General features: G+C 46.0%; 1 protein-coding gene across 1 annotated transcript in view; it reads left to right on the plus strand.

Annotated features, from left to right (window-relative positions):
* Positions 1 to 25,711, plus strand: part of USP9X (ubiquitin specific peptidase 9 X-linked) — a 5,037,693-nt gene that overhangs the window by 3,578,004 nt on the left and 1,433,978 nt on the right. The window contains exon 28 of the mRNA XM_044071835.1: positions 7,307 to 7,514. Within this exon, the coding sequence (XP_043927770.1) occupies positions 7,307 to 7,514 (208 nt within the window). The remainder of the gene's footprint in view (positions 1 to 7,306; positions 7,515 to 25,711) is intronic.

Consider the following 25,711-nt stretch of genomic DNA (forward strand, 5'->3'; position numbering starts at 1 on the left):
GTTGATAACCTCACATTCGACCGTCATGTAGCGGCAGTGGTCAGAAAAGCCTTTTACTTGGTTCATCTCATAAGTAAAGGGATTGCATCCAGAAAAAAAGGTTTTTACCTCTCTATACTCCCCCTCATTAGACTAATAATTGAGTATAACGGCCCATTTGGGATGTACCTCTCCAAACATTTGCACCAACTGGAAAGGTCATTGAAATACCTCGCAAAGAGAATCCATGGCCTCCAACACTTGTTCTGTGCAGACACGGTCAAATCACCATCACTCAGTATCGTACAGATTGCTCAGGGGTGTTCTGTGTTTTGCCTAGAAGGCAATATCAGATCCTGTTCCTACTAGAGATACTCCATATCCGCAAGTCTGACTCGCACACTACCCACTCAAAAGACCTGAATCTAATGTAAGACATCAACAAAACTTGCTGGAGAGACAGGTTAGTCTCCCAGAGGCTGCCAAGTCTCTGGAATAGACTTCCCATACATGTCGAACAGAGCTCGTTGTTCACCCTCTTCAAGCGTAACCATGAGTGGATGGGAAGCCACAAGTTTGTCCCAGGGATTCTACCTGTGTCCCTCATTGACTGCGGCGACATGTGCTGACTGAGGTTTCTTTTGGGGATAAACTCTTGGCTAGATTTGTAAGGACCCAAGGGCCATTAGCCTAGTAACCTCCTATGAAGTACTAGATGTTCTTCTTGTTTCACTGTTGCAGTCATTACATTTGGTTTATCTGCCTGCAAGTAGCCCTCAGCCGGCCTGAATATCAGTCTTGGATCCCTGCGTCGGATGCTCTCTCTTCTTCCGTGACGTCGGGTCGTCAAGGGTATAAAACATGCAGCCAATGCCATTACCCCAGTCTTTCTTGCAATGCGGTGCCCGAAGCAGAAGCAGTTCGCAAGTGCCGGTCGGCCGACTCCTGAAATTTTCGTTTTCGAGTTTCAGAACTGAAGTCTTCAAAAAAAGCTAAGTACCCTGTTGGGGATCCTTTTTCTTGCTCTAAACTGATGTCAGTAAAAGTTAATTGTATTACCTGTGGAAAGCAAATAACCTCATAAAGATTTTCATTCATACTGCATTCCTTGCTTAGGCCCAGACCACGACATCCCTCACTGTCGGTTTTATGCCTTATTCAACCCCCGAACTATTCGTCGTCTGTTTATTTTTGCAGCAAATTATTTTGGTACTCTGTTTAACTATCCAGGAAAGGCTTTGGTAAGCCATCCAACTACCGACATTCCGAAAAAAACATAAAGATAAAGGCAGAAGACAGACCTCATAGGTCCAAAGCTGCCGACGATGCTTCTGTTAAGCTAGTCACCAGTTCATCGGTACTCAGTGAGGCGCTTTCGCAGCCCCTGATACCCGCTACTTCAGATTCACAGGCCTGTACTGAGACCCATTTGGAGTCTGATATGCCGCAAGATGCTTCTTCGGCTATGGAACCTGTGGATGTCTCTACCTTGGATGGGTCCAGAGCTGCTGTGCAGGCACCGGCTTCTGAGGATGTATTCAGGCCTACAGACTTGCATTTCAAACCAACGCCATCTTCTTTTTCAAGGCCTAAAACTCGACTCACACCTAGAAAACTGATGTCCAAACTACATGGTCAAGCCCATATGCCTAAAAAACAAATTATAAGAATGGCTGAAGACCTTATTATTTTAATAAGGGGAAGCCAGCCTTCTCCCTCTAAGAGACCTAGAAGTGATTTTCCTTCTGATCAGGATTCTGAAATTTCTGTTTCTTCTGATTACCAGGATTTGCCCTTATCTACCTATGAGGATTCTGATGCAGAGGATTCCATTCCCCTCTGCTTCCCCTCCAGATTTTTCCTTTGGTGAATCCTTGCACACTCTTAGGGAGCATTTCTGCTGTGAAAGCCAGGATTACTCTGACTCTAAAAAGAGGCTTAGGGAATTCTTACTCCTACCTCAACTCAGGCCTTTAGCTGTCCCTCCTGTTCTGGACATTGTAGATGATGCCTTCCTGGAATGTAGCCTGGCCCCAGACACTTTACCTCCAACTCCCAGGAAAATTGACAGTTATTAGAGTACCTGACTCTCGCAAGTTCCTTTTCAAGAATCCTACTGCGGATCCAGAGACCATTTCCCAAGGGCCTAAAGGCATTAAGGCTACTACTGCCAAAAGCCCTACCCCCTCTGACAGAGATTCCAGGGCCTTGGACAGATGGGGTAAAAAGGTATACACTTTAGCAACTTTGGCCATTAGGGCCTTAAACTGCCAGTTTTATATGTTAAAGTATCAGCAGCATATTATGAGACTACTTAAACAGAAAATTATGTTGATTCCTGACTATGCTGAAAATAAAGAATTACAGGATTTAATGCATTCTGCTGAACAAGTTGGTAAACATACTTTGTAATGTGGTTTTGAGACTCTAAAAGCATCTTGCAGGGCTGCTGTCACTTGGTTTGTACTAAGAAGGCATGCTTGGCTTAAGCAGCAAAATTTGCCAGATCAAGTTAAAGCTAAATTACTGGATGCTCCCTTAAACCAAGACCGCCTGTTTGGCAACAAATCCGAAGCAGTCCTTTAAAAGATGGAGGAAAAAGCTAACTCTATGCAAGCTGTTAAAGATTTCCTACAAGTACAGCCTCCCAGATTAGTAGGCATTGGCCTTCTAAGAATTGGTCCTTTCCTGTCTTTTCCAGGCCTTCAATCCAAACCCAGGAACAGCAGACCACCTAGGCTACAGTCTCAAGGTACTCGCAGGCCTAAGCAGTGTGGGGCTCCCACTTCCAAAGCTGGAAGTAGTGAGACACCCCCCTATGGAAAAATGTCACAATTACTTAACCTTAAACCTTCCAAGCCCTGCTCAACTGCTTGCTCCCTTAGGGGGAAAGATCGCCCTGCATGCAAAAAACTGGCAAAACTGTACCCAGGACAAATGGGTTTTAAATATAGTTGGCCAAGGATACAGGTTCCACTTTCATACCTTACCAACCCCAAACGGTTGGCCAGACCTACCCACAAATCAGTGGGCAGAGGCTCTGTAGCAGGCTGTCTCTCTTCTAAGTATCAGGGCTATTCAGCCTGTCCCAGCAGAAGAAAGGGAACAGGGTTTTTACTCAAGATTTTTCCTGGTACCCAGAAAAGACAGCTCATTCCATCCTATCCTGGACCTCTCTATTCTAAACACCTTTTTGGCAATCCCAAAATTCAAAATGCTAACACTTCAACAGCTGCCTCCTATGCTAGGCAAAGATGCCTGGTTGGCAACCTTAGACTTAAAGGAAGCTTACCTGCTTATTCCAGCAAGGGAATCTTGCAGGCAATACCTACACTTCAGAGCAGGCTCCATGCACTATCCATTCTCTGCACTTCCCTTTGGTTTATTTACTGCGCCCAGGGTATTCACAAAGTGCCTAGCTGCAGTCATTGCATTTTCCAGGCAAAGAAATATTCAAATATTACCCGTACCTGGACATTTGTCTAATTCATGCAGAAAGCCAGGATATGCTACTAAAAAATCTGGCATTTGTAAAGACACTTCTAAACTCACTGGGGTACACTATAAACAAAAAGAAATCTCATCTAGTACCCTGCCAACAAATTGTATTCCTGGGAGCAAGCTTGAACACAACTTCCCAGATGGCTTACCAAACGCCAGAGAAACAAGTTTGACAGCCTACTTCAAACTACTGGCCACAAAGGCCCAGCTGTCTGCAAGGGAAATCCTGCAAGTCCTGGGGTTCATGGCCTCTTGCAGTCTACCAATTCCATATGCAAGACTGCATATGAGGAAGCTACAATGGTATCTAAAAAGACTATGGTGTCAACATTCTCAGGACCTGGAATCAATGATTCCTATCATTCCTTGTATAAAGACAGAGTTCCTTTGGTGGGCAGAGGCCTGCTGCCACAACAAGGGGCTCCCATTCACTCTACCCCCTGCTGCCTAAACCCTAACAACAGACGAATCAGACTGTGCATGGGGGAGGGGGCTCACTTGGCAGGGCTGTGCATTCAGGGCAAATGGAACCCAAGTCAAATGCACCTGCATATCATTCAAAAAGAAATGTTAGATGTACAGAATTCCCTGACAGCCTTCAAGGACCACATTCTTCCAGGACAATTATTGGTAAAGAGAGAGACAGCACCACTGTTATGTGGTACATAAACAAGCAGGGGGCCCCACTCATACCCTCTCTGCAGACTACTCTGTGAAACACAGCCTCGAGCTACCAAGTGCACCTGTAAGCTCAATTCCTGCCAGGCAAGCTAAATTCACTGCCGGACGACCTAAGCAGAAATCTCATGGACCCACACAAGTGGAAACTGGAACCAAAGATATTCAACCTTTTGAGAAACAAATGGGGGGATCCAGAGATAGACCTGTTTGCCTCCCCTCAGAACTAACAATTGGACAAATTCTGCACAAGGACATCCCACAGTCAAACTTGGAAAGTGGATGGCCCTGTCCTTCACCTGGGAAAGCCCCTCAGTTTATGCCTTTCCCTCTCTGCCTCTCCTCTCGAAAGTTCTGCTAAAGATCAAACAGGACAAACCAAGGACAATACTGATTGCACCAGACTGGCCACTCAAGCACTCGTACCCCCCCCCTTGTGCAGTATGCCACTGCTGGAACCATGGCACCTGCCTCAGACCCCCTTCCCTGCTGTCCCAGCAGGAGGGCCATATTCTGCACCAAACCCTGAACCTTGCAGCCTGGCTAATTCCTTGAGCTCTCCAATAGCATCCCACAGTAAGTAGGTGCTATATGTCATTCTGGAGGCAAGGAGGCCTAGTACTAGAAAATCCTATGCTGAAAAATGTAAAAGATACTGTTCCTGGAGCCAGACTCAGGAGATGGGCACAACAGTGCCCAGTTTACCGCATATTATTCAGTACTTAACAGAGATGCTCCACAAGGGCCTTTACTTCTCGGCAATTAAAATCCATGCCTCTGAAATTTCAGCACTTTATAATACTGAACCCACCCCTCTTCTCTCACCCCCTGCTAAAGCAATTCCTCAGAGGGGCCAAAAATTTAAGACCACCCAGGAGAGCCCCTACTCCAGCCTGGGACCTTAACTTGTATTGGAAAAGCTCACTCTACCTACTTTTGAGCCAGCTGCAACTGTAGAGTTGGAATTCCTTTCTTGGAAAACAGCCTTCCTTCTAGCCATCACTTCAGCAAGAAGAGTGTCTGAATTGCAGGCCCTCATGGCATTGGAGCCCTTCATCATCTTCCATGCAAACAGGGTGTCCCTCAGGGCCAATCCTTTTATGCACAAGGTGGTGTCTAGTGTGGCCCTTAATCAGTCCATTCATTTGCCTACTTTGTTCCCTAGTCCACAGAACAAAGGAGAACGAATACTGCACTCTTTGGACGTGCACAGACAACTTAGATTTTATTTGGACAGGACTAACCCTCTCAGAAAATCTGAACAGCTGCTAGTTGGCTTTGCTGCAGGGGCTGAAGGGAAGGCCGTTTTAATGCAAACAATTTCTAAGTTGATAATAGCCCATTGCATTCATTTCTGCTATAAGCACCATGGAAAACCTACCCCACAGGGGATATCACCACATTCCACCAGAGCTGCTTCTACCTCTACAGCTTTTCTCAGAGGTGTCCCTACCAGGGACATCCTAGAAGCTGCTACCTGGAGCTCTGTACATATATTCACCAAGCATTACCTCATGCCTATTTTTTCTAAATCCAGAGCTGGTTTTGCCACTGCAGTCTTGCTGGTCCTAATGCTCTGTTACTTCCTCCTCCCTTCCTTAGCTTTGGGAATCAACCCAAATGTAATGACTGCAACAGTGAAAACACGAAGAACATAGTACAGTTGTGTACATTCAACGTAAATGTAGATGTTTGAGTGTATTCACTGTTGCAGTCCTGGTTACTCTCCCTCCAGCCCCCTGACTTCTCTTAGCTATACTTCTTTAGTGTTTTTTATGCTTTCTGCTGTATTTGCGTTTTGTTGGAGGTGCAACCTAACATATAATTGCTTCCCATTATGGGGGCACCTGACATCTGGGGCAAGAAAAACTGATGTAATTGCATCGGCTGCATATTTTATACCCCTGATGACCTGAAATAATTGAAGAGACAGCATCTGACGCAGGGATCCAAGACTTTGATATTCAGACTGGCTGAGGGGCTACCTGCAGGCAGATAACCCAAATGCAGTGACTGCAAGAGTGAATACACTCAAACATCTACATTTATGGTAAGTGTACGCAACTGTACTTTACCCATGTGGTGCAGTGGCACAGCAGATAGGGTAGCACAGTGGCGCAGCAGATAGTGTTTCCACCTCATAACAAGCGGTACCCCCATTTAATTTTTCACCTGGGGTGCTTTATTTAGGGAGTCTTGTGTTTGTATGGATTTTTGTCTCAGTGCTGTGGTGGTCTCACGCATTCCAAAGATGGGTAATAGGCGGATATTACACACTGAATTGGCCACAGATGTGAATTTGTGTGTGCATGTGGGATATGGAACAATAACTACGGCAGGGCTAGCCACCAGGTGGTGTAAACCATGGCTGTAGATTATCACTTTTGAAGTGACACCCTGACCTCATATCAAAAATGGAAAGGGGGGGGGGTGAGTGGCTGGATGGATATACATTTATGTGTAGAACATACATGCATTTATATATGGGTTTATGGCAGTTGACCAAATTGATTGTGGTGTAATAGGAAGAAAACATTTACTAAAGCCAAACTTAAAAGGAAAAATATTGCAAAAAGAAAATGCATGAGAAAAATCCTACCACCCCATTTTTCTAAGGTAAGGTGCAGGAGTTAGAGTTAGCTCACCTTACTAAGGTGGTGCCTTTACCCTATGTCTTACCTTATTTAAAAAAAATCCATCACATTGCCACTGCACAAGACAGTCCTACAGTAAAAGACATACATACATATACACACACAGCTGTAAATCTATTCCCTTATGTAGCCTTAAACCACACATTCACTCCTACCCCTAATGCAAAAAGTTTTGGTATTTCCAAAAGTTTCAACATTAACTTCAAAAGCCTACACTTGCCTTACAAGTTTCCTCCATTTGACATCTGCACCACCTTTGGCAAGTCTCTGATAGGTGGTACACTCTACTAGTTTTATACATGCAGACTTATTTTGAAGGAGACCTTCAACCACATATTGTGTTTCTGTGTTTTAGATGCGTGTATAGCGATAGAGTGAAAGAAAATGTCGAAAATGTCTAAAATTAGTACACAGTATGCTTATGTAAGGGAGTGATATATGTATATATATATGTATATATGTGTATATATACACACTTTTATTTCTTCTCCTAGGAACTGATAGATGACTTCATTTTTCCAGCATCAAGTGTGTATTTGCAGTATAAGAAGACTGGAGAATTACCTTCTGAGCAAGCAATACCAGTCTGCAGTTCTCCTTCCACTATCAATGCTGGTTTTGAGCTTCTGGTGGCGTTAGCTGTGGGCTGTGTTCGAAACCTAAAGCAGATTGTAGACACCTTGACTGATATGTATTATACAGGTATGTTAGTTCGTATGTTGCATTTTTGGAATGGTGATGTAAGCAGTCTGGTGTCCTGTTAAAGATCTGTAGAGACTTCAGATGTAATTGCAAGTAATGTACAAATGACAGATTACATGTTTTTATAACTTAAAGCTGTGATCCCAGAATGAACTTTTCCGTAATCTAAAACCAATCTCTGCATCTGAAATATTTTTTATTTTGCCATTTTAACAGGATCCTCTTTGAGCTTTCAAAATCACAAGCCCAAATTGAGAAACCCCTTGCAGACATTGTTTGAAACCCACGTCTGGAGTACACATGTACTTGTAACACATACCTCAAATCTCTGAGGTTTGCTGGGGAATGAATTGAGGTGAAAAAAATGACAGTGTGTTGGGGGAGGGGAGACCCACTACACCTCACTTTGATTGCCTTTCCAAAGTCAGTTCGTCATTGGGAAAGAGCCATCAGCTCATTCTGCAGGAGGCATTTAATGCTGAAGAATGTCAAATGCTATCCACTCGAGCATGAACAAACTTCCTGTACGAGTGGACAGCAACATGTAAGGAGATACTGCCATGAGCTGTAATCCTTGAGCAATAGTGATATATGATCACTCTTACTGAGCAAGTACATGCAAGTCTTTTTTTTTTTTTTCTTTCTTTCTTTTTTTTTTACAGTTAGTCTTAAATTTATTGGATCATATGCTTGAAAATGGAATGTATTCTTTTTCATGTGTATTTGAGCTATCTGAATTTTGATGCATCTTACTTTGACAGGGTCACTGCAGTAGTTTACATTTATAAATTTTATTTTTATTTATTTTATTTTACTTTTGTTGACCGGGATAGTCCAACTGGAGTAATGTCCATTTTCAGCGGAGGCCCGGGAAGAAAAGCTCCAAGACAAACAACAAGTTTGACAGTATTAATAAAAGGGACAATCAGACACATAAATATTGAATTATACAAAGATAGAGGATCGATTCATTGGTTGGTTAAGTTACATAGAGAAGGTGGCTTACTACAATCATTCATAAAACAAAATAACAGAGTAGAGATTAAGTTAGGCAGACTTGTTACAGTGGCAAAGCCATTTTAACGCCAGATGTTTAAGTTTGATTTTAAATTCAGTTAGAGAGGGGAGCAGCGTTATATCAGCTGGTAGTAAGTTCCAGGTTCTACCAACAGTGTTAGCAAAGAGGGAGTCACCAGCTGTATTGCAGATTTTAATGGATTGAATTAGTAGTTTGTTTGAGGATCTTAGATTTCTGGCATTGCCATAGGGGGTGATGATATTTTTAGGGTAGGTGTGTAATCAGGATGTAGAAGGATTTCCTTGGCCAAAACCATAAGGTTGAACCTGAAGAAGGTTAGGAATAGATTTTCTATGCATTTTGTCAAATTGCTTTTCAGACTTTTTAGAAATAGTATTCACACAAGCATGGTACCTCCTTTGGTCTTGCCAGCATTTTAGTGTTTTCATTGAAGGACGTGTTTGTCCCCTCCTAGTGCCCTGTATTTCTTTTCCTCTCTGTAGTGTTTAAATCTCTCTTGAAAAAGAATTCTTCAAGAGTCTCCAAAGTCTGGGTTTTACTCACTGGTGTTTTTAATAGGTTCATAGGGAAGTACTAGCATAGCTGCCCTTGCAAGCCATTTTAAACCTAGCCATTTTCCCTTTTTGTGCTCAAAATAACCTATCCCTTTTGGTTATAGACTAGTCTTAACCATCCAGTTGTTAATTATATATTACCCTAATGAGAAAACTGGGATCATAACCATGTATAATTTGATAATTGTTTGTGCAAGCTTTTCTGGGGGGTGGTCTTCCACTGATAGACTTGATTATATCACAGAAAAAATCTGCCAGTTGGGATAGTTTTCTTTTGGGGTTTCCTTGGAAAAGTACTGGGCCTTAAATACATTCCACATGCCTTGTAAAACTTTTTTTTCCTGATTGCCTTCCTTTCCACCTCTATAATCTCATGAGTTGTGCATAAGACCTTTCTTGTTTTTGCCTGGAAAGCCTCAGGCTGAAAACTTGCATCTTCTCAACTTGAAACAGACTGCCTCTCAAGAGATGTACTCTGCAGCCCCCAAGTGAGTAGGACTTTGGAGTAAGTGGTCTTCTGTATCCAAGTAAAATAGATTTTCCTATCCCTTTTTCTCTTAGAGCAGTAATCTCCAACAGAAGGTCATGAACCTTAGATTCTTCAGAATGGAGCTCATTGTGGGGGTGTAGCTTATGTCTCCACTAAGGTGCACATCTCGGTCATTGTTGCCCAGCTTTCAGTTTTCCATCCCAAGCAGGAAATCAGCAGGGAATGACTTCCGTGCAGTGTGGATATTTACAGATCTCTGATACATTATGGACAAATGAATCATCCTGTTAAGTAGTCTGACTAGTTGCAGATACTTTTCTTGATGGGGAAATGGGACCCATTGAATGCGTTTTGTGTTATTCTCTGGTAATAGGTACAGAAAAAAGTATGAGGAGCATAGTACTTCTTGTGTAGTAGCAACAGTTACACCTGCAGCCTTCTTTAAAAATGTATGTGCATAAAATGTCTGTAAGGCTATCATATGATGTAATACATACACACATCCTTGAAACCTTCAATCTTGCTGCTAATTCGAGGCCCTCTCGCTGATAAGATGAAGGGGTCCGGGTTTGTCTTTGGCTGCCCCTAGAAACAGAGATAGCCAAGCTGATGCAAAGCTCCAGCTAGGCATTTAGAAAGGCTGTCATATTTTTCCCAATCCATGAGTACAGAAGGGCTGTGCAAGAACCTGGAGGACCTAACAGAGTGGAGGAATTAGGACAGCTCCTACTCCAGGAAGAAACTTCTCATTCTCAGAGCTAAGTCAGACAACCTTGATAGATTGGGCCATGCAGATCCTAATGGGGGCTGAATTAGTGGCATCTGGCAAATCTCGCCTAGACATCTGGTCCCTCAAGTTTAACTGCAAGGTTTCTTTATTTCCTGTAATGGCCAAAGACCCAGCTTTATCTTCCAAGACTGGTTCAGTTATTAGCAGCATCCCAGAGGCTGTTTGCTATGAAAGCATGTAAAAACAAATGGCAGAAGGCTTCTTGTTTGGCATCATACTGAAAAGCAACTTCACCACAGTGCTCCATACAATAAGGGACATAAATAGTGAAGTGCCACCTTATAAAATAACTGTAAAATTGTATAAACCTCCCACAGAGGTGTATGTCAACAAAGAGCAGGAAGGGAAAGTCAGTAGGGAAAGGAGGAAAGCAAAAAAAAAAGCCACTTGTGGCAGAAACATGAGGGCAGAAGCCAGTCATATTGGAAGCAATATGGTACAAACTGCTGGAGATGAAACATTCCCTACAAGAAAACCTTTCCAAAACAAGAAAAAAGGAGGAACGATGTGATAGATGAAGCGAATGAGTATGCAATGGTGTTGATGTATTTTATGGTGGAAAATGAAGAATTAACTATTCACACTTGGCCAGAGTGGCATTTCACACCACCTGACACCTTAAAGAGTTCCTACCTGGACAGCTTCCACCTGAGCTAAAATTCTGAGAATGCAATTTTGCTACCAACCTGTAAACAAATGTCTGCATCTCAAAAGCTATGAGATACAAAGTTAAAATATGAAAGTTACTCATCACACACACCTCTTCATCATGGTCATATTAGTATGTCAGCCAGACATGACAGTAATTTTATATTGAACAAATAAATTGATATGTAAACAAACTCTTACAGTTGTGCAAATATTAATGTGTCTCTAGCCATAGTAGATAGACCCCAACTATGTGTGCCATTCATTTCTGCAAAGGAGATTTATAGATCTGAAGTAGTTGACTTCATTTGATCAGCAACCTGTGGGTATCGGATCCAACCTCGGATCCGAGCCTGCAGCTTTCCAAGCTAAAATATCCGAGCTCTCAGCTCCTCCCCCTTACCCATAATACCCTGCTACCTCCCTCCAGTCCTCAGATCTCGTTTGCCGTGGCTTCTGACAGCTTAAGTGACAAGCTCTTGGCGTTGGTGAGCGTATTTAAAACTATTTAAAACCTTTTTTCTTAAAGTTTTTTTGGTGTGTGTGAGTCTAGTAGGCCCTTAGTTTTCTGTATCTGTATTTTTTGGATTTTTTTTTGTGGTAATTATTGTAAATTTTAGTTTTTTCCCTCCCCTTTCTTGTGTGTGTGGGCGCGTTTCAACGTGTGATGGCTGAGGGGCCTAAGGCCATTTTTTCTAAATGCACTGAGTGTGGTCGTAAGCTGTCCCCAGCAGATGGCCACATTCAGTGCATTCTCTGCCTAGGGGTGGCCCACTTGTCTTCGGGCTGCCAAGTGTGCACAGCCTTTAACCCCCAGGCTGTGAGGGATAGGAGGAATAAGTTAATCCTGGCGGGACTCTTGCCCGCGGATTCTTCTTCCTCCTTTCCCTCGGCGGCACCAGTCGCAGTTGCGGCTGTCCAACCTTCAGCTCCCCCTCCCCTGGCAGGGACTCAACCTCCCTCTGTGTCCCAGGGAGAGGGGGACACTTCTAGCAAAGAGAAAAGGCATAGGGAGAAGGACTGGCATAAGAGCCACAAGCAGTGGGCAGAATCTCACCCCTCTGCTCCACCTGCTAAATTAGTTAGCTCTCCCAGGAGGGTCTCTGATTCTTCCCCCTCTCGGCTCCATTCTCCCCGCTTTTCTCCGGAGTCGGAGGAGGAGTCCCGGTCTCCCTCGAGGTCATCTAGGTGGCCTTCCTGGCCCGCCTCGACAACCTCTTCAAGGTCTACTCTGAGTATGTCTGATGCTGATATGGACCGGATAATGCGTCTATTCCTGCAGGCCCAAATGCAGATGGGGTGCTCGTGTCTCCACCCCCTCCAGGGGGGAGCACGGCCCCTTTCTTTACCCCAATTGCTCCTTCTCCGATTCACTATCGGGTTTCGGAGTCTTTGGATCTGAGCCGTCTCGGAGCCGGGGAGTCTGCGCCGACAGTGGTGGCTACTTCGCCAACCATACCCTCGAGCGTGTCAGATCCGACCTCTCGGGCCGAGAGACAAGCTTTGGATCCGCAGGGGTCAGTGTGTGTCTTCTGCTCCGTTTTGGTCGGCGCACACTACCCTTTCAGGTCCGATCGCGTCGGCTCCGACATCGGTTCTCACATCTGAGCCGAGGGGGCTACTCTCGGAGCAGGGGAGAGTGGCTCGCCCTTGACTTTTGATGTGGTGGAGAGGGTGCTGTCGAGGAATTCCAGGTCCACGGTCCGGGCTGCGGATCCACCCCTCACTCGCACGCATTTGAGCCTGTCTTCCATCGTCTGGCCCCAGGGACAGCCTGCGCCGATGCTCCAGTTGGTTTCCGTAGGGGAACAGGACCCCGTTGGTGAGGCCTCCTCGGACAGTCCCGCCGAGGAGGTCCCTCACAAACGAAAGTGCAAGAGGAGGCACTTGGGACTCCCCCGAGTCCCTCACGGAGGACACGGACTTAGAGGAAGGGGAAGGTTCCCCAAGGTCACCCCCTGAAGACATCTCCTTTGGGGACATTATGGAAATGCTGCGTATTAGAGGGGGGGTGGTCAGCCAGAAAACCTTCCTCGGATGAGTCTGTGTTTCTGGAGGCATTCGACGCAGGCCCATCTACCTCTTGGGTGTCCCCCCGGCTGATCCCCTGGTAAACTTGATTATTACCAGGGCTTGGAAGGAGCCAGACACTGTGGAGCCAATCCCTAGAAGACAGAGCAAGATACTTAGTCTTCCCCCTGACAAACCGGCATGGAATAAAGGTTCCCCAGTAGATCCCATGATGGTGGCGGCAGCCACTAAGAAGGAACTAGCGCAAGAAAGTTCCTCGGTCCATCCTCCTGATAAGGAGTCTCGGACAATGGACCATATTGGAAAGCGGATGTTTGCTTCAGCCACCTTTTCTATAAGGGCACTGAATTATCTGGCACACATCATTAGACTCCAGCGGGATCTGATAAAAGAATATGCTGGAGCTCCACCAGAGTCCATGGCGGCCGAGGACAAAAGGACTTTCTCTGCTCGCATGGCCACTCTAAAGTCAATTTCTAACACTTCCATGTGGCTTCTCTCCTATGCCACGGAGGGAGCGGCTAGAGCCAGCGGGGCAGGGGTCACCTTGCGGCACCACGCCTGGCTTCGCCTTTGCGGAACCCTTCAAGGCGTCCTTTGCGAGTGCTCCCTTTGATGGTTCTACGCTATTTGGCAAAACCGTCCGCGACACATTGCTTCAGAGCGAGAAAGACAGGAAGAAGCTGTCTGCCATCGGGATCTGCTTCTCGAATCCTCAAAGGTCCTTCTCAAGGAACCAGAGAGGACAAAAGAAGATGTGGTTCCGGAAGTCCCAGCAGTCCCATCTCACGCCGGACCATTCATCCGTCAGAGGCAGAGGAGGACAAGATGGACGCCGGCCCAGAGGCAGAGTGAGGGGCCAAAGAAATTGGGGTCCAGAGAACCCTTCTCAGACCAATCCGCGCAGCATCCCTGAGGGCTTGCCCGGCTGTCCTTCTCTGGAGGCAGTCGGGGGGCGGTTTTCGGAGCACCTATGAAGTTGGGAGTCCATTACGACAGATCGTTGGGTGCTCTGAATAATATCCAGGGGGTACACTATCCCCTTTCTGAATCTTCCCCCACTAACAAAGGGCCTTCCCGATGTCCCACCCAATCAGAGGGAGGCTGCGGCTTCAGAAATAAAGAAGTTGCTAGAAAAAAGGGCCATCCAGCACGTCCCCCCAGAGCAATCCGGGTTAGGCAATTACTCCAGGTTCTTTTTGGTGCCAAAAAAGACGGAGGACTTAAGGCCAATTCTCGACCTGTCAGCTCTAAATTTGTTCATTGCCAAAGAGAAATTCCGGATGGTCACTCTGAAGTCTATTCTCCCTCTTCTACAGGAGAACAACTGGATGTGCTCCATAGACCTCAAGGATGCGTACTACCACATTCTCATGGACAGACGGTTTCTCCGCTTTTGATTAGGAGCCAGTCATTTTCAGTTCAGGGTTCTCTCGTTCGGCCTCACCACACCCCCCAGGGTGTTCACCAAGGTCATGGCAGTTGTAGCAGCCCACCTGAGACTTCAGGGAATTCAGGTCTTTCCATACCTAGACGACTGGCTCCTCACCGCCCCCACCAGGCATCTGCTCTGCTCCGCTAGGGATTATTCCTTATCCTTGGCCCAGCATCTAGGCATTACCATAAATTTTCAAAAGTTGTCTCTTCATCCTGTGCAAGTTCTGGATTTCATAGGGGCCAGGATAAATACGCTACAGTCCAAAGCCTTTCTGACAGCAGACAGGTTGCACAACTTGTCACTCCATGTAATAGCACATGTTAAGTTGTCAATCTCTCCTTCATTCTTGCTGGATGGGTTCGGAGCCACACCTCGGCTCCGACTCGGCCAAATACTAAAGCTCGAGAGCTATTTTTACCGGCTCGAGGCCATCCTATGTCCCATAATGCTAGGCGAAATATACCCAGATCTCATTTGCCGCTTAACTACGAGGTTGCGTTTTCACTGGCTCCAGGTCGTATATTTTTATTAATAACTTTTGAGGTAGTTTTAGTCAGTCTTTTATCCTTTTTTGTCTCTTTAGTGTTGGTGTAGTTAGCGACTAGTCTTTTCCCCTTCTTTTAGTTGCTAATCTCCCTTTTTCTCTACCCTTAAGGTGGTTGGGCCTCTGACCCTCCCCTTGTAGTACAGTTTCCCCCTGTTTTGTGTGTGTGTGTGTGTGTGTGTGTGTGTGTGTGTGTGTGTGTGTGTAATTCTGTCCCTCTACTTGGTGTAGTTACTCTTTTATACAAATTATTATAATTTAGAGTATTGTGTGTTTGTTTTTACAGTATGTCTAAGGATACTAAGGTATCGGGTTTCAAGAAGTGTGACTCGTGCTGTCAGAAGATGTCTCTGACAGACGGTCACACTTCTTGTGTGTATTGTTTGGGCCCTCTGCACCTGCAGGACTCTTGTTCAATCTGCCACGCTTTTAGCCCTAGATTCCTGCAGGAGCGCAGAAACAAACTCATACTTAGAGGCTTGTTAAAGCCTGAAGATTCCCCGGCTAAGACCATGGCTGGGAAAGCTTCAAAGCCCGCCAAATCGTCTGCTCCATGTTTGGAGCTGGTGCCGAGCGGTGCTCTTGCTGCCTCGTCTGTTCCGGCCGGAACCAAGGCATCTAGACCTCAGTCGCCTCCGACTTCAGTGTCGGAGCCATCCCCGAGCAGAAAGCGCTCTAGGTCTCCGTCTCTCGAGTCGGTTAGATCGGCTCCGAAGTCTCCACTCTTGTCGGAGCAGAGCCATAGATCTGATTCCTCTAGGTCTTCCAGGCTTTTGGACCATGACCTCGAGAGGGTAGTCAGCCGGCATTTAAAGTCGCAGGCACTGGCCCAGTTGCTACATAGCCCGTCTCAACAGACAGGGGGCTACCCCTACACCCGCTCAAGTTCCTCCTCCAACTACCCTGCTGAGTTCAGAGCCGGAGGTTGTCAAGGGTTAGTACTGTGGGGGCGTCTGAACCGATCCCCCTTTTGTCGATTCCTTCGTCTGCTCCGATCCCGTCCTTGGCTCCGTACTTGGAGGGATCCGGGCGCCGAGACTCCCTCGTCGGCTCCGAGGGGGCGAGTGGCATCGGACCCTTGTCCAACCCCGCTCTCCCTCTCGGAACCTCGGAGCAGGTGAGTTCGGCCCCGACATCGGCCTTGGAGCCGTCCCTCTCGGTGCTGGGGGAATTCTCATCTCCTTGGAGTTGGGTCCTTCTTCCCTGCCTGACAGGGGTGCCTTTGAGGTGATGAGGAGCATGCTGGCTCCTATACCGGCACCACGGTCGACCTCCTCGGCCTCTCCCTCCACGGTGCCTGCTTCGACCCCTGCCTACCCTCCTGACCCCAAGCGAGGAGAACCAATGCTCCAGGCTGCCCCATTGGGCATTTCTTCCTCTTCCGAGGCCTCCCCTGACCCTGCGGGGGCACCCCCTTGGAAGAGGACATGTAAGAGGAAACATGTTGACTCTCCTGAGTCAGTGACATCTGACACCAACCTGGATGATTCGGAAGGGTCCCCAAGGTCCCCCTCTGAGGATGTCTCCTTCTCTGACATCTTAGAGATCCTCAAATAGAGGGGGGACTGGTGTGCCCTCAACCCATCTGAGGATGAGTCTGTGTACCTGGATGCCTTCGGTTCTCGCCCTTCCACCTCCTGGGTGTCCCCTTTCGACCCACTTATGGAAGTAGTGGCTCGGAAGGCGTGGACTGCTCCGCATACTATGTAACCAACTCCCCGGAGGCCCACAAAATTTATTACTGCTTCCTCAGATAAGCAGTTTCTTTCCAAGGGTGTCCCCGTGGATGCCATGGTGGTGGCAGCAGCCACTAAGAAGGAGTTGGCTGACCTTTCAGTACCTGTCCATTCTCCTAATAAGGAATCTAGGACGATGGATAGGTATGGCAAGTGGATGTTTTCCTCAGCGACCTTTGCTATGCGGTTGCTGAATTATTTATGCCATTTCACCCGAATTCAGAGGGACCTTCTCAAGGAAATGGGTGAAACATTGCAGGACCCAACAGCTGTGGGGTCTCAGGAAAAGATCAACTTCCAGCTAGGGACCCTGAACTCTATCGTCAACTCTTCCATGCGGCTCATCTCTTATGCAGCCGATGGAGTGAGTAGAGCCGCAGGTACGGGTGTTGCTCTAAGGAGACACGCCTGGATGCGGCTCTGCAATTTTGGTGACCCCTTCAAGGCGTCATTCACAAACACCCCCTTTAATGGTTCTGCTCTTTTTGGACCTCAAGTGAAGGATACCTTAATCAGGTGCGAACAAGAAGGCAAGACTCTCTCTGCCGTGTGAGTCCTTTTTTCTGCCCCTTCTAGACAGTATCCTAAGGGTCAAAAGGGCGGGAAAATGTGGTTCCGCAAACCTCAGGGAGTTCTGCCGGACGCACGTGGTGAGCTTCCCTCTAGAGGCAGAGGAGGGAACAATAACAGACGCCGCCCTTGGGGCAGGGTGGGTCCGCAGAATCAGGGTAGCAGAGAATCTTTCTCTGACAAACCTTTTCAGCACCCCTTCGGAGGCAGTCAGGGGAAGACTTTCGCTGTACCCAGAAGCCTGGTCCTCCCTTACGCAGGACAGATGGGTACGTTCGATCATATCCGAGGGCTACAAAATCCCATTTATCCACACCCCACATCAACCAAAAAGGGCCTCTTCCAGACGTTCCACCCGGTCTGAGAGGCCAAGCAGCACTAGAAATTTCAAAGCTGCTTTTTAAAAGAGCCATCCAACCAGTCCCGGCAGACCAACAAGGACCCGGAATCTACTCCAAATTCTTTTTGGTACCAAAAAAGACAGGGGACTGGAGACCTATTTTGGATCTCAGCAGACTGAACAAATCGGTTCAAAGAACAAAATTCTGGATGGTCACGCTACAGTCCATTCTTCCCTTTCTGGGTCAGGACAATTGGATGTGCTCTGTAGACCTTCAGGATGCGTACTACCATATCAAAATGAACAGGTGCTACAGGAGGTTTCTCCGCTTCCGGCTGGGAGCCAGTCACTACCAATTCAGAGCCCTGCCCTTTGGCCTCACCACAGCCCCCAGGGTGTTTACCAAATGCATGGCAGTGGTTGCGGCTCACTTGAGATGTCGAGGATTCCAGGTGTTTCCATATTTGGACGACTGGCTCCTTACTGCCACCACCAGGCATCAGCTTCTTCAAGCAAGGGATTACGCTGTACAAACCTGCAAAGCGCTAGGCATCTCTATAAATTTTGAAAAATCTGCCTTGTCGCCTTGTCAGCATGTTACCTTCATAGGCGCCATGTTAAACACTGTAGAGTTGTCAGCAAAACTTCCTACGCAAAGAGTATACGACATTCGCAGTCATGTTCAAGTCCTGCTACAAGAGGACAGGGTCCAAGCCAGGTTTGTACTGAAAACGCTTGGTCTGATGGCTGCAACAATCACCTTGCTCCCCCTAGCTCATTTTCATATGCGGATACTACAGTGGATGCTTTTTTCCCCAATGGTCCTTTAGGCAGCTTCCCATGTCACACAAGATTCTCATCACTCAGTCTTGGAAACGACACCTATCTTGGTGGATGGACTCACCCCAGGTGCTTCAAGGCAGACCGGTTGTTCTCCCCCCTCCGGTTGCCACCAGGGCAGGGCAGGAAAGTCCAGGGCACAAGGCACCCCTTAGAGTGCCACTTGCACATCAATGTCCTGGAGATGAGAGCGGTGCTATTGGCATTGCAGGCTCTCCAGAACTCTCTTCCCACTGGGACGATTGCAGTACAGACAGACGATATGTCTGTAGTATATGGTACATCAACAAACAGGGAGGAACCAGGTCCTACCCTCTTTCGTCGGGAAGCGCTCAGACTCCGGCAATGGGCGATCTCTTCTCAGCGGTTTCTGGTAGCAAAACACATTCCCGGGAAGTCCAATGTCATAGCAGACAGGCTGAGAAGGGACGTTCTCATGCCCTACGAGTGGTCTCTCAACCAACTAGTAGTGGACCAAATCTTCAGAAAGTGGGGTCAGCCTTGCTGCGACCTTTTTGCAACCCCTCAAAACAGCAAGTGTCAAGACTTCTTCACCCTCTTCTCTCTTCCGGGCCTCTCTCCCAGGGATGCTCTAGTCCACGATTGGCCCAGGGTCTCCTTTATGCTTTCCCCCCCCTTTCCCTTAGTCACTCTGTTAGTCCAGAAAGCAACTGCCTTGAGATCCAGGATGATCCTCATTGCCCCTTACTGGCCTCGACAAGTCTGGTTTCCGTTCCTACAACGTCATCTACTGGAGCAGCCCTGGCATCTGGACCCTGTGCCAGACCACCTGACCCATCAATCGGGCAGGCTGCACCAATCCCTGTCATCTCTCAACCTCACAGCTTGGTTGCTCCACTTCCAACCCTAGCCAGACTTCCCTTAATCTCTCCGTCAGTACGTTAGATTATCCTTGCCTCTCACAAGTCTAACACCAGAAAGACGTACGATAGTAAATGGAAACTTTTCTCTATTTGGGCAGAAAAGAACCAAGTTGATCCCTTTAATGCCCCTGTCCAAACAGTTTTCTAGCGGAACTCTTTCAAAAAGGTTCCTCTTCAGCCACTATCAAAGTCCAGTTGGCAGCTATTGCAAATTTCCATGTTGGCTTGTCAGAGTCTAGTATTATGTCCCACAAACTCTGCAAAGCCTTTCTGCAGGGTACCCTATTACTTAGGCCCCCAGTCAAAGACCCTCCTCCACCATGGGATCTAAATTTGGTACTGTCGTCTTTAATTCTGCCTCCTTTTGAGCCTGCTGCCTCCTGCTCGTTAAAATTTCTCTCGTGGAAAACACTTTTCTTGGTAGCTATTACCTCAGCCAGAAGGGTTTTGGAACTACAAGCACTTTCTGTGCGCCCCCCTTATCTTGTTTTTCACAAAGACAGAGTGGCTCTTAGGACAAATCCATCCTTCTTACCTAAGGTACTCAGAAAAAAATCTGAATCAGACCATTGATCTCCCAGTTTTCTTTTCAAATTGCACTGATAGAGCTGAGAGAAGATTACATTGTTTAGATGTCCATAGGCAATTATGTTTCTATCTGGATAGAACCAAGCCAACGAGAAAATCAGAGCAACTCTTATCTTACGCCGAAGGGAACCAGGGCCTTCCGGTTTCCAAAGTGACCTTGTCAAGATGGTGGACCTGTCTTATCTCTTTAACCTATCAATTGAGGCATAAGGAACTCCCTACCAAGCCTAGAGCTCACTGAACTAGAGCATTAGCTTCCTCAGTTGCTTTTCAAGCGAGATTACCTATGGATTCTATTTGTACAGTGGCCACATGGGCCTCTCCTCATACCTTCATCTCTCATTACAAACTGGATATTGCCTCCAGGAAATGGGGCTGATTTTGGTTCCACTGTACTGAAGAGCCTGTTCCATTGAGCCACCCAGAACTAAGGTGGTAGGGACACTGTCCCATCCAGCAAGAATGAAGGCGAGATTGACAGCTTAACATTAAGAAGTTATGTACTTAGCATAACGTTCCATGTTAGTTGTCTTCTTCTCGCCTTCTTGCTTGCGTCCCACCCTCCATCCCCCTAGCCTGGAAAAGACCTAGAATATTGGGTGATATTTTCCTTGTCACCAGGCTTATCCCTTCAGCTAGATCTCTTCTTCCCCTTTGGTAGCCCTGGTGACAAACAGGCTGTAGGGTTTATAGTTCTACTTAGTTCTTAGTGTTAGCTTTTTCTAGTGGTGGGACATGTCTGTCCATAGTGTTAGCTATCAAATGAGATCTGGGTATATTTCGCCTAGCATTATGGGACATAGGATGGCCTCGAGCCGGTAAAAATAGCTCTCGAGCTTTAGTATTTGGCCGATTCGGAGCAGAGGTTCGGCTCCGAACCCATCCAGCAAGAAAAAAGGCGAGAAGAAGACAACTAACATGGAACGTTATGGTAAGTACATAACTTCTTATTCTACAGTCCCCAGCCCCACCTGCAGAATTGGTCCTGAGAGCCCTGGGTTCCATGGCGGCAGCCATCAGCCTTTCACGTCTGGCACAATTACACACGAGAGTCCTTCAGTGGACTCTTCAAGTTCAATGGTCTCTCCTCCTTCACCCGTTGGATTCTCCCATTCCCCTAAGCAGGGTTTGTAGGAACTCCCTTCTTTGGTGGCTCCATTCCCGAGAGCTGCGGGAAGGGAGACCATTTGTGATGCCTCAACCCCAAGCCACGCTGACCACGGATGCTTCTCACCTCTGGTGGGGGGGCATTCCATGGGCAGAACCATCCAAGGCATGTGGACCCCGTTAGAGACCGTTCTGCATATCATTGTCCTGGGGATGAGGGCCTTCTTCCTCTGGGGACTATTGCAATTCAGACAGACAACATGGCAGTAGTCTGGTACATCAACAAACAGGGAGGAACCAGATCTTACCCTCTTTGTCGAGAGGCTATGAGAGTTTGGGAATGGGCGATTTCCACCAACCGCTTTCTGATAGCAACGCACATTCTGGGTCGGTCCAACATTCTAGCGGACAAGCTGAGTCGCTCGATCCTTACACCTTACGAGTGGTCTCTAAACCCATCAGTAGCGAATCAGATCTTCCTCAGATGGGGTCAACTTGCTGTGATCTTTTCGCTTCTCCTTCAAATGCAAAATGCAGCGAGTTTTTCGCTCTGATTTCCCCAACAAGGGAGAGCCTCAGAGACACTGTGGTTCATGCTTGGCCCCCCGGTCTTCTTTATGCTTATCCTCCTCTTCCGCTAATGACAACATTTCTGCAGAAAGCTCATTGGTTGGGGAGCAAAATAATCCTCATAGCCCCATTCTGGCTTCGCCAGATCTGGTTCCCTTACCTGCGGTCTCACAGCGTAGCTCCTCTTTGGCTCTTAGATCCTATTCCGGATCTGATCTCTCATCCTTCGGGATTACAACTTCCGAACCTGGATGACCTCAAGCTCACGGCTTGGTTGATCCAGTTCCACTGATCGCTAGGACTCCCGATATCTCGTCTCCCATAAAATCTATTCTGATGGCGCATAAACCTTTTACCAGGAAGATCTACAGAAGTAAATGGAAGCGTTTTTCCATCTGGGCCAAACATAGGGATTTAGACCCCTTTATTGCTCCCATTCCAACGGTTCTTGAATTCCTGTCCCATATTTTCTACCAAGGAGCCAGTGCTTCTACAGTCAAAGTCCAATTGGCAGCCATTTCCCATTTCCACATAGGGGATAACCTTTGTCCCTTAGCGTCCGCTAAGATATGCAAAACCTTTTTGAAAGGCACCTTTCTGTTGAGACGACCGGTCAAGAATGCGGTTCCCCCATGGGACCTAACCTTGGTTCTTCAGGCACTGACGGGCCCACCCTTTGAACCTGCAGCTTCAGTCGAGTTAAAATTCTTATTTTGGAAAATGGCCTTCCTGATTGCAATTACTTCAGCCAGAAGGATATCTGAACTTCAAGCCCTTTGTATGAAACCCCCGTATCTGGTCTTCCATAAGGGCAGAGTGTCTCTCAGGACTAACCCTTCATTCTTGCCTAAGGTGGCCTCCAAATCCAATATCAACCAAAACATTAACTTGCCTGTTTTCTTCCCCAGCTTTCAAAACAAAGGGGGAATACAGGTTGCACTTACTGGATGTGCACAGACAATTGCGTTTTTACTTGCAGCGGACAGAGGCTACTCGGAAATCGGATCAACTCTTCGTGTCTTTCGCTAAGCCATCTTTGGGAAAGCCTATTACGAAAGTTACCTTAGCGAGATGGATATCACACTGCATCGTACACGCTTATTTAGCTTCCGACCGGCCTGAACCCTTAGGGGTTCATGCCCACTCAAACCCGTTCTATGGCTACTTCTGCAGCATTCTGGTCAAAAGTTCCTCTAGATGACATCTGCTCAGCGGCTACTTGGTCCTCTTCTCATACCTTCATTTCTCATTAGAAGTTGGATCTGATATCCAGAGGTAGGGCAGCATTTGGCTCCGCAGTGCTCCAGAATATCCTTCCTTGAGGACCGTCCAAGGTTTTTGGTAGCTGGGGAAGACTGTCCCACAGGTTGCTGATCAAATGAAGTTAACTACTTCAGATTAAGAAGTTATGTACTCACCAGAACGTTCCATCTGAGTAGGTAACTTCATTTGTCAGCAACCGATTCCCCCCCTCCCCCTAGCCTGTTTCATGGTTTTTATCCATGATGGAATGGTTTCCTTTGTCATGCATCAGGTTAGTGTTCCTTTTTCGAGTGTCTTAGATTGTTGTTTTTTGTTGGTTGCATATTTAGCAAACTCGATCTGAGGACTGGAGGGGAGGCAATAGGGTATTATGGGTAAGAGGGAGGAGCTGAGAGCTCGGATCTTTTAGCTTGGAAAGCTGCTGGCTCGGATCCGAGGTCGGATCAGATACCCACAGGTTGCTGACAAATGAAGTTACCTACTCAGATGGAACGTTATGGTGAGTACATAACTTCTTAATTTCACTCCATTGTTGAGATGTTTGCATAATCATGAATGGTATGTATACTATTTTCATATTTAACTGGAAAAAGAGTGGTATTTGGACATCAACTATCAGTGCAAGTTTTTTTTTTTTTTCAGCACTGTGAAGTGCCATGTGAACACCTTCTGGTACAGGTTATTAGTATGATTATATACATTATATATTCACCATATTTCTGGAAAATAACTAACTTTTTGTAGTAATAAGTACCCCATTAGTCTGAGGGGCCTTTCATGAGCTGTATGTTAACTGTGCATGTGAACTTTCCATTTTACAACATGGCTAGGTGGACAGTGTCAGAGATTTACAGAAATATTTATGCAAATCTGCATATATTAATAGACAAGTGTAAATACTCACATAATAGGAAAATGCAGACAGCACATACGCTATATATATATATATATATATATATATATATATATATATATATGTACACATGGTTTACCACCATATTGTCGAGCACACAGTGCTTGAACCTGTATATGTCCGAAAGTAATTAGTGAATCCTGTCATACCAAATGGTCAGAATGTCACAAGAACACCGGATACGACATTTCCGACCACTCTACATCCAGAAACAAGTGTTAACATCGGTCAAAAAGGGGACGGGAGTTTGCAGTTCGCAACATCTGCGTTCGCAAATGTGGGATGTTGTCACACTCCTTTCGGACATTCGGGCTTGACCATATGGTGGTAAACATATATATATATATATATATATATATATATATATATATATATATATATATATATATATATATATATATATATATATATAAATACACATATACATATATATATATGTGTGTGTGTATGTATATATGTGCATTTATATATATATATATATATATATATATATATATATATATATATATATATATATATACACACACAACTTTTGCAACTTTATGCAGACTTTCATTTTATATGATAGTGTACCAGATAAACACTTTCTAGTCCATGTTATTACTGTAGTTTTTAATATACAACATATATTTATAATTTCTGCAGAATAACTCACATTGTCTCTGGTACTGAGTGTACTCCACTTGCCTGAAGCAACACTCCTGACTTCTAGGGTGACTGGGCATGTGAAGTGCTGTTCTGTAATGCGTGCCGTTGACAATACCAAAGATATTTATAGAAATATGATATTTATACATATCTGAATATTTATACAAGTTGTAAGTGTTTGTAAATTGGTAGTAGGCATACAAGCAGGGATAAGTGATAACTCTATAGCATTAAGTCTGCTTTCATTTGATATCACAAATTAGCATACACACACACATATATTCAGTTTATATGCTTGAAATCCCGAAATATCAAATTTCAGAATCCCGAGCCCATAAAGTCGTCTTCTTTCAGCTGCTCCTGTTAGGGTTAGCCACAGCAGATCAACTGTTTCCATTTCCTACTGTCCTCTGCATCTTGCTCTGTCACACCAACCACCTGCATATCCTCTCTCACCACATCCATAAACCTTATCTTAGGCCTTCCTCTTTTCCTGTTACCTGGCAGCTTCATCCTTAGCATCTTTTTCCCAATATATACTCTGCATCCCTCCTCAGCACATATCCATACCAATATAATCTTGCCTCAATGGCTTTGTCTCCAAACCTTCCAACCTGGGTTGACCCTCTAAAATACTTATTCCTAATCCTGTCCATCCTCGTCACACCCAGTGCAAATCTTAACATCTTCAACTCTGCCACGTCAGGCTCTGACTCCTGCCTTTTTGTCATTGCCACTGTCTCCAACCCGTATAAAATAGCTGGTCTCACTACCCTCTTGTAGACCTTCCCTTTCACTCTTACTGGTACTCGTCTATCTCAAATTACTCCTGACACTCTTTTCCACCCACTCCATCCTGCCTGTACTCTTCACCTCTCTTCCACACTTACCATTACTCTGAACTGTTGATCCCAAGTACTTAAACTCATTCACCTTTGCCACCTCTACTCCCTGCATCCTCACCATTCCTCTATCCTTCCTCTCATTCACACACACATATTCTGTCTTAGTCCTGCTGACCTTCATTCCTCTTCTCTCTAGAGCATATCTCCACTTCTCCAGGGTCTCCTCCACCTGTTCTCTACTCTCACTACAGATCACAATGTCATCTGCAAACATCATAGTCCACGGGGACTCCTGTCTGATCTCATTTGTCAACCTGTCCATCCCGAGCCCATAAAGTGGAAAACTTGAAACACAAAAA

This window comes from Protopterus annectens, chromosome 5.part0 (assembly GCF_019279795.1).
Source record: "Protopterus annectens isolate FY-2018-M chromosome 5.part0, PAN1.0, whole genome shotgun sequence".
NCBI lineage: Eukaryota > Metazoa > Chordata > Ceratodontiformes > Protopteridae > Protopterus > Protopterus annectens.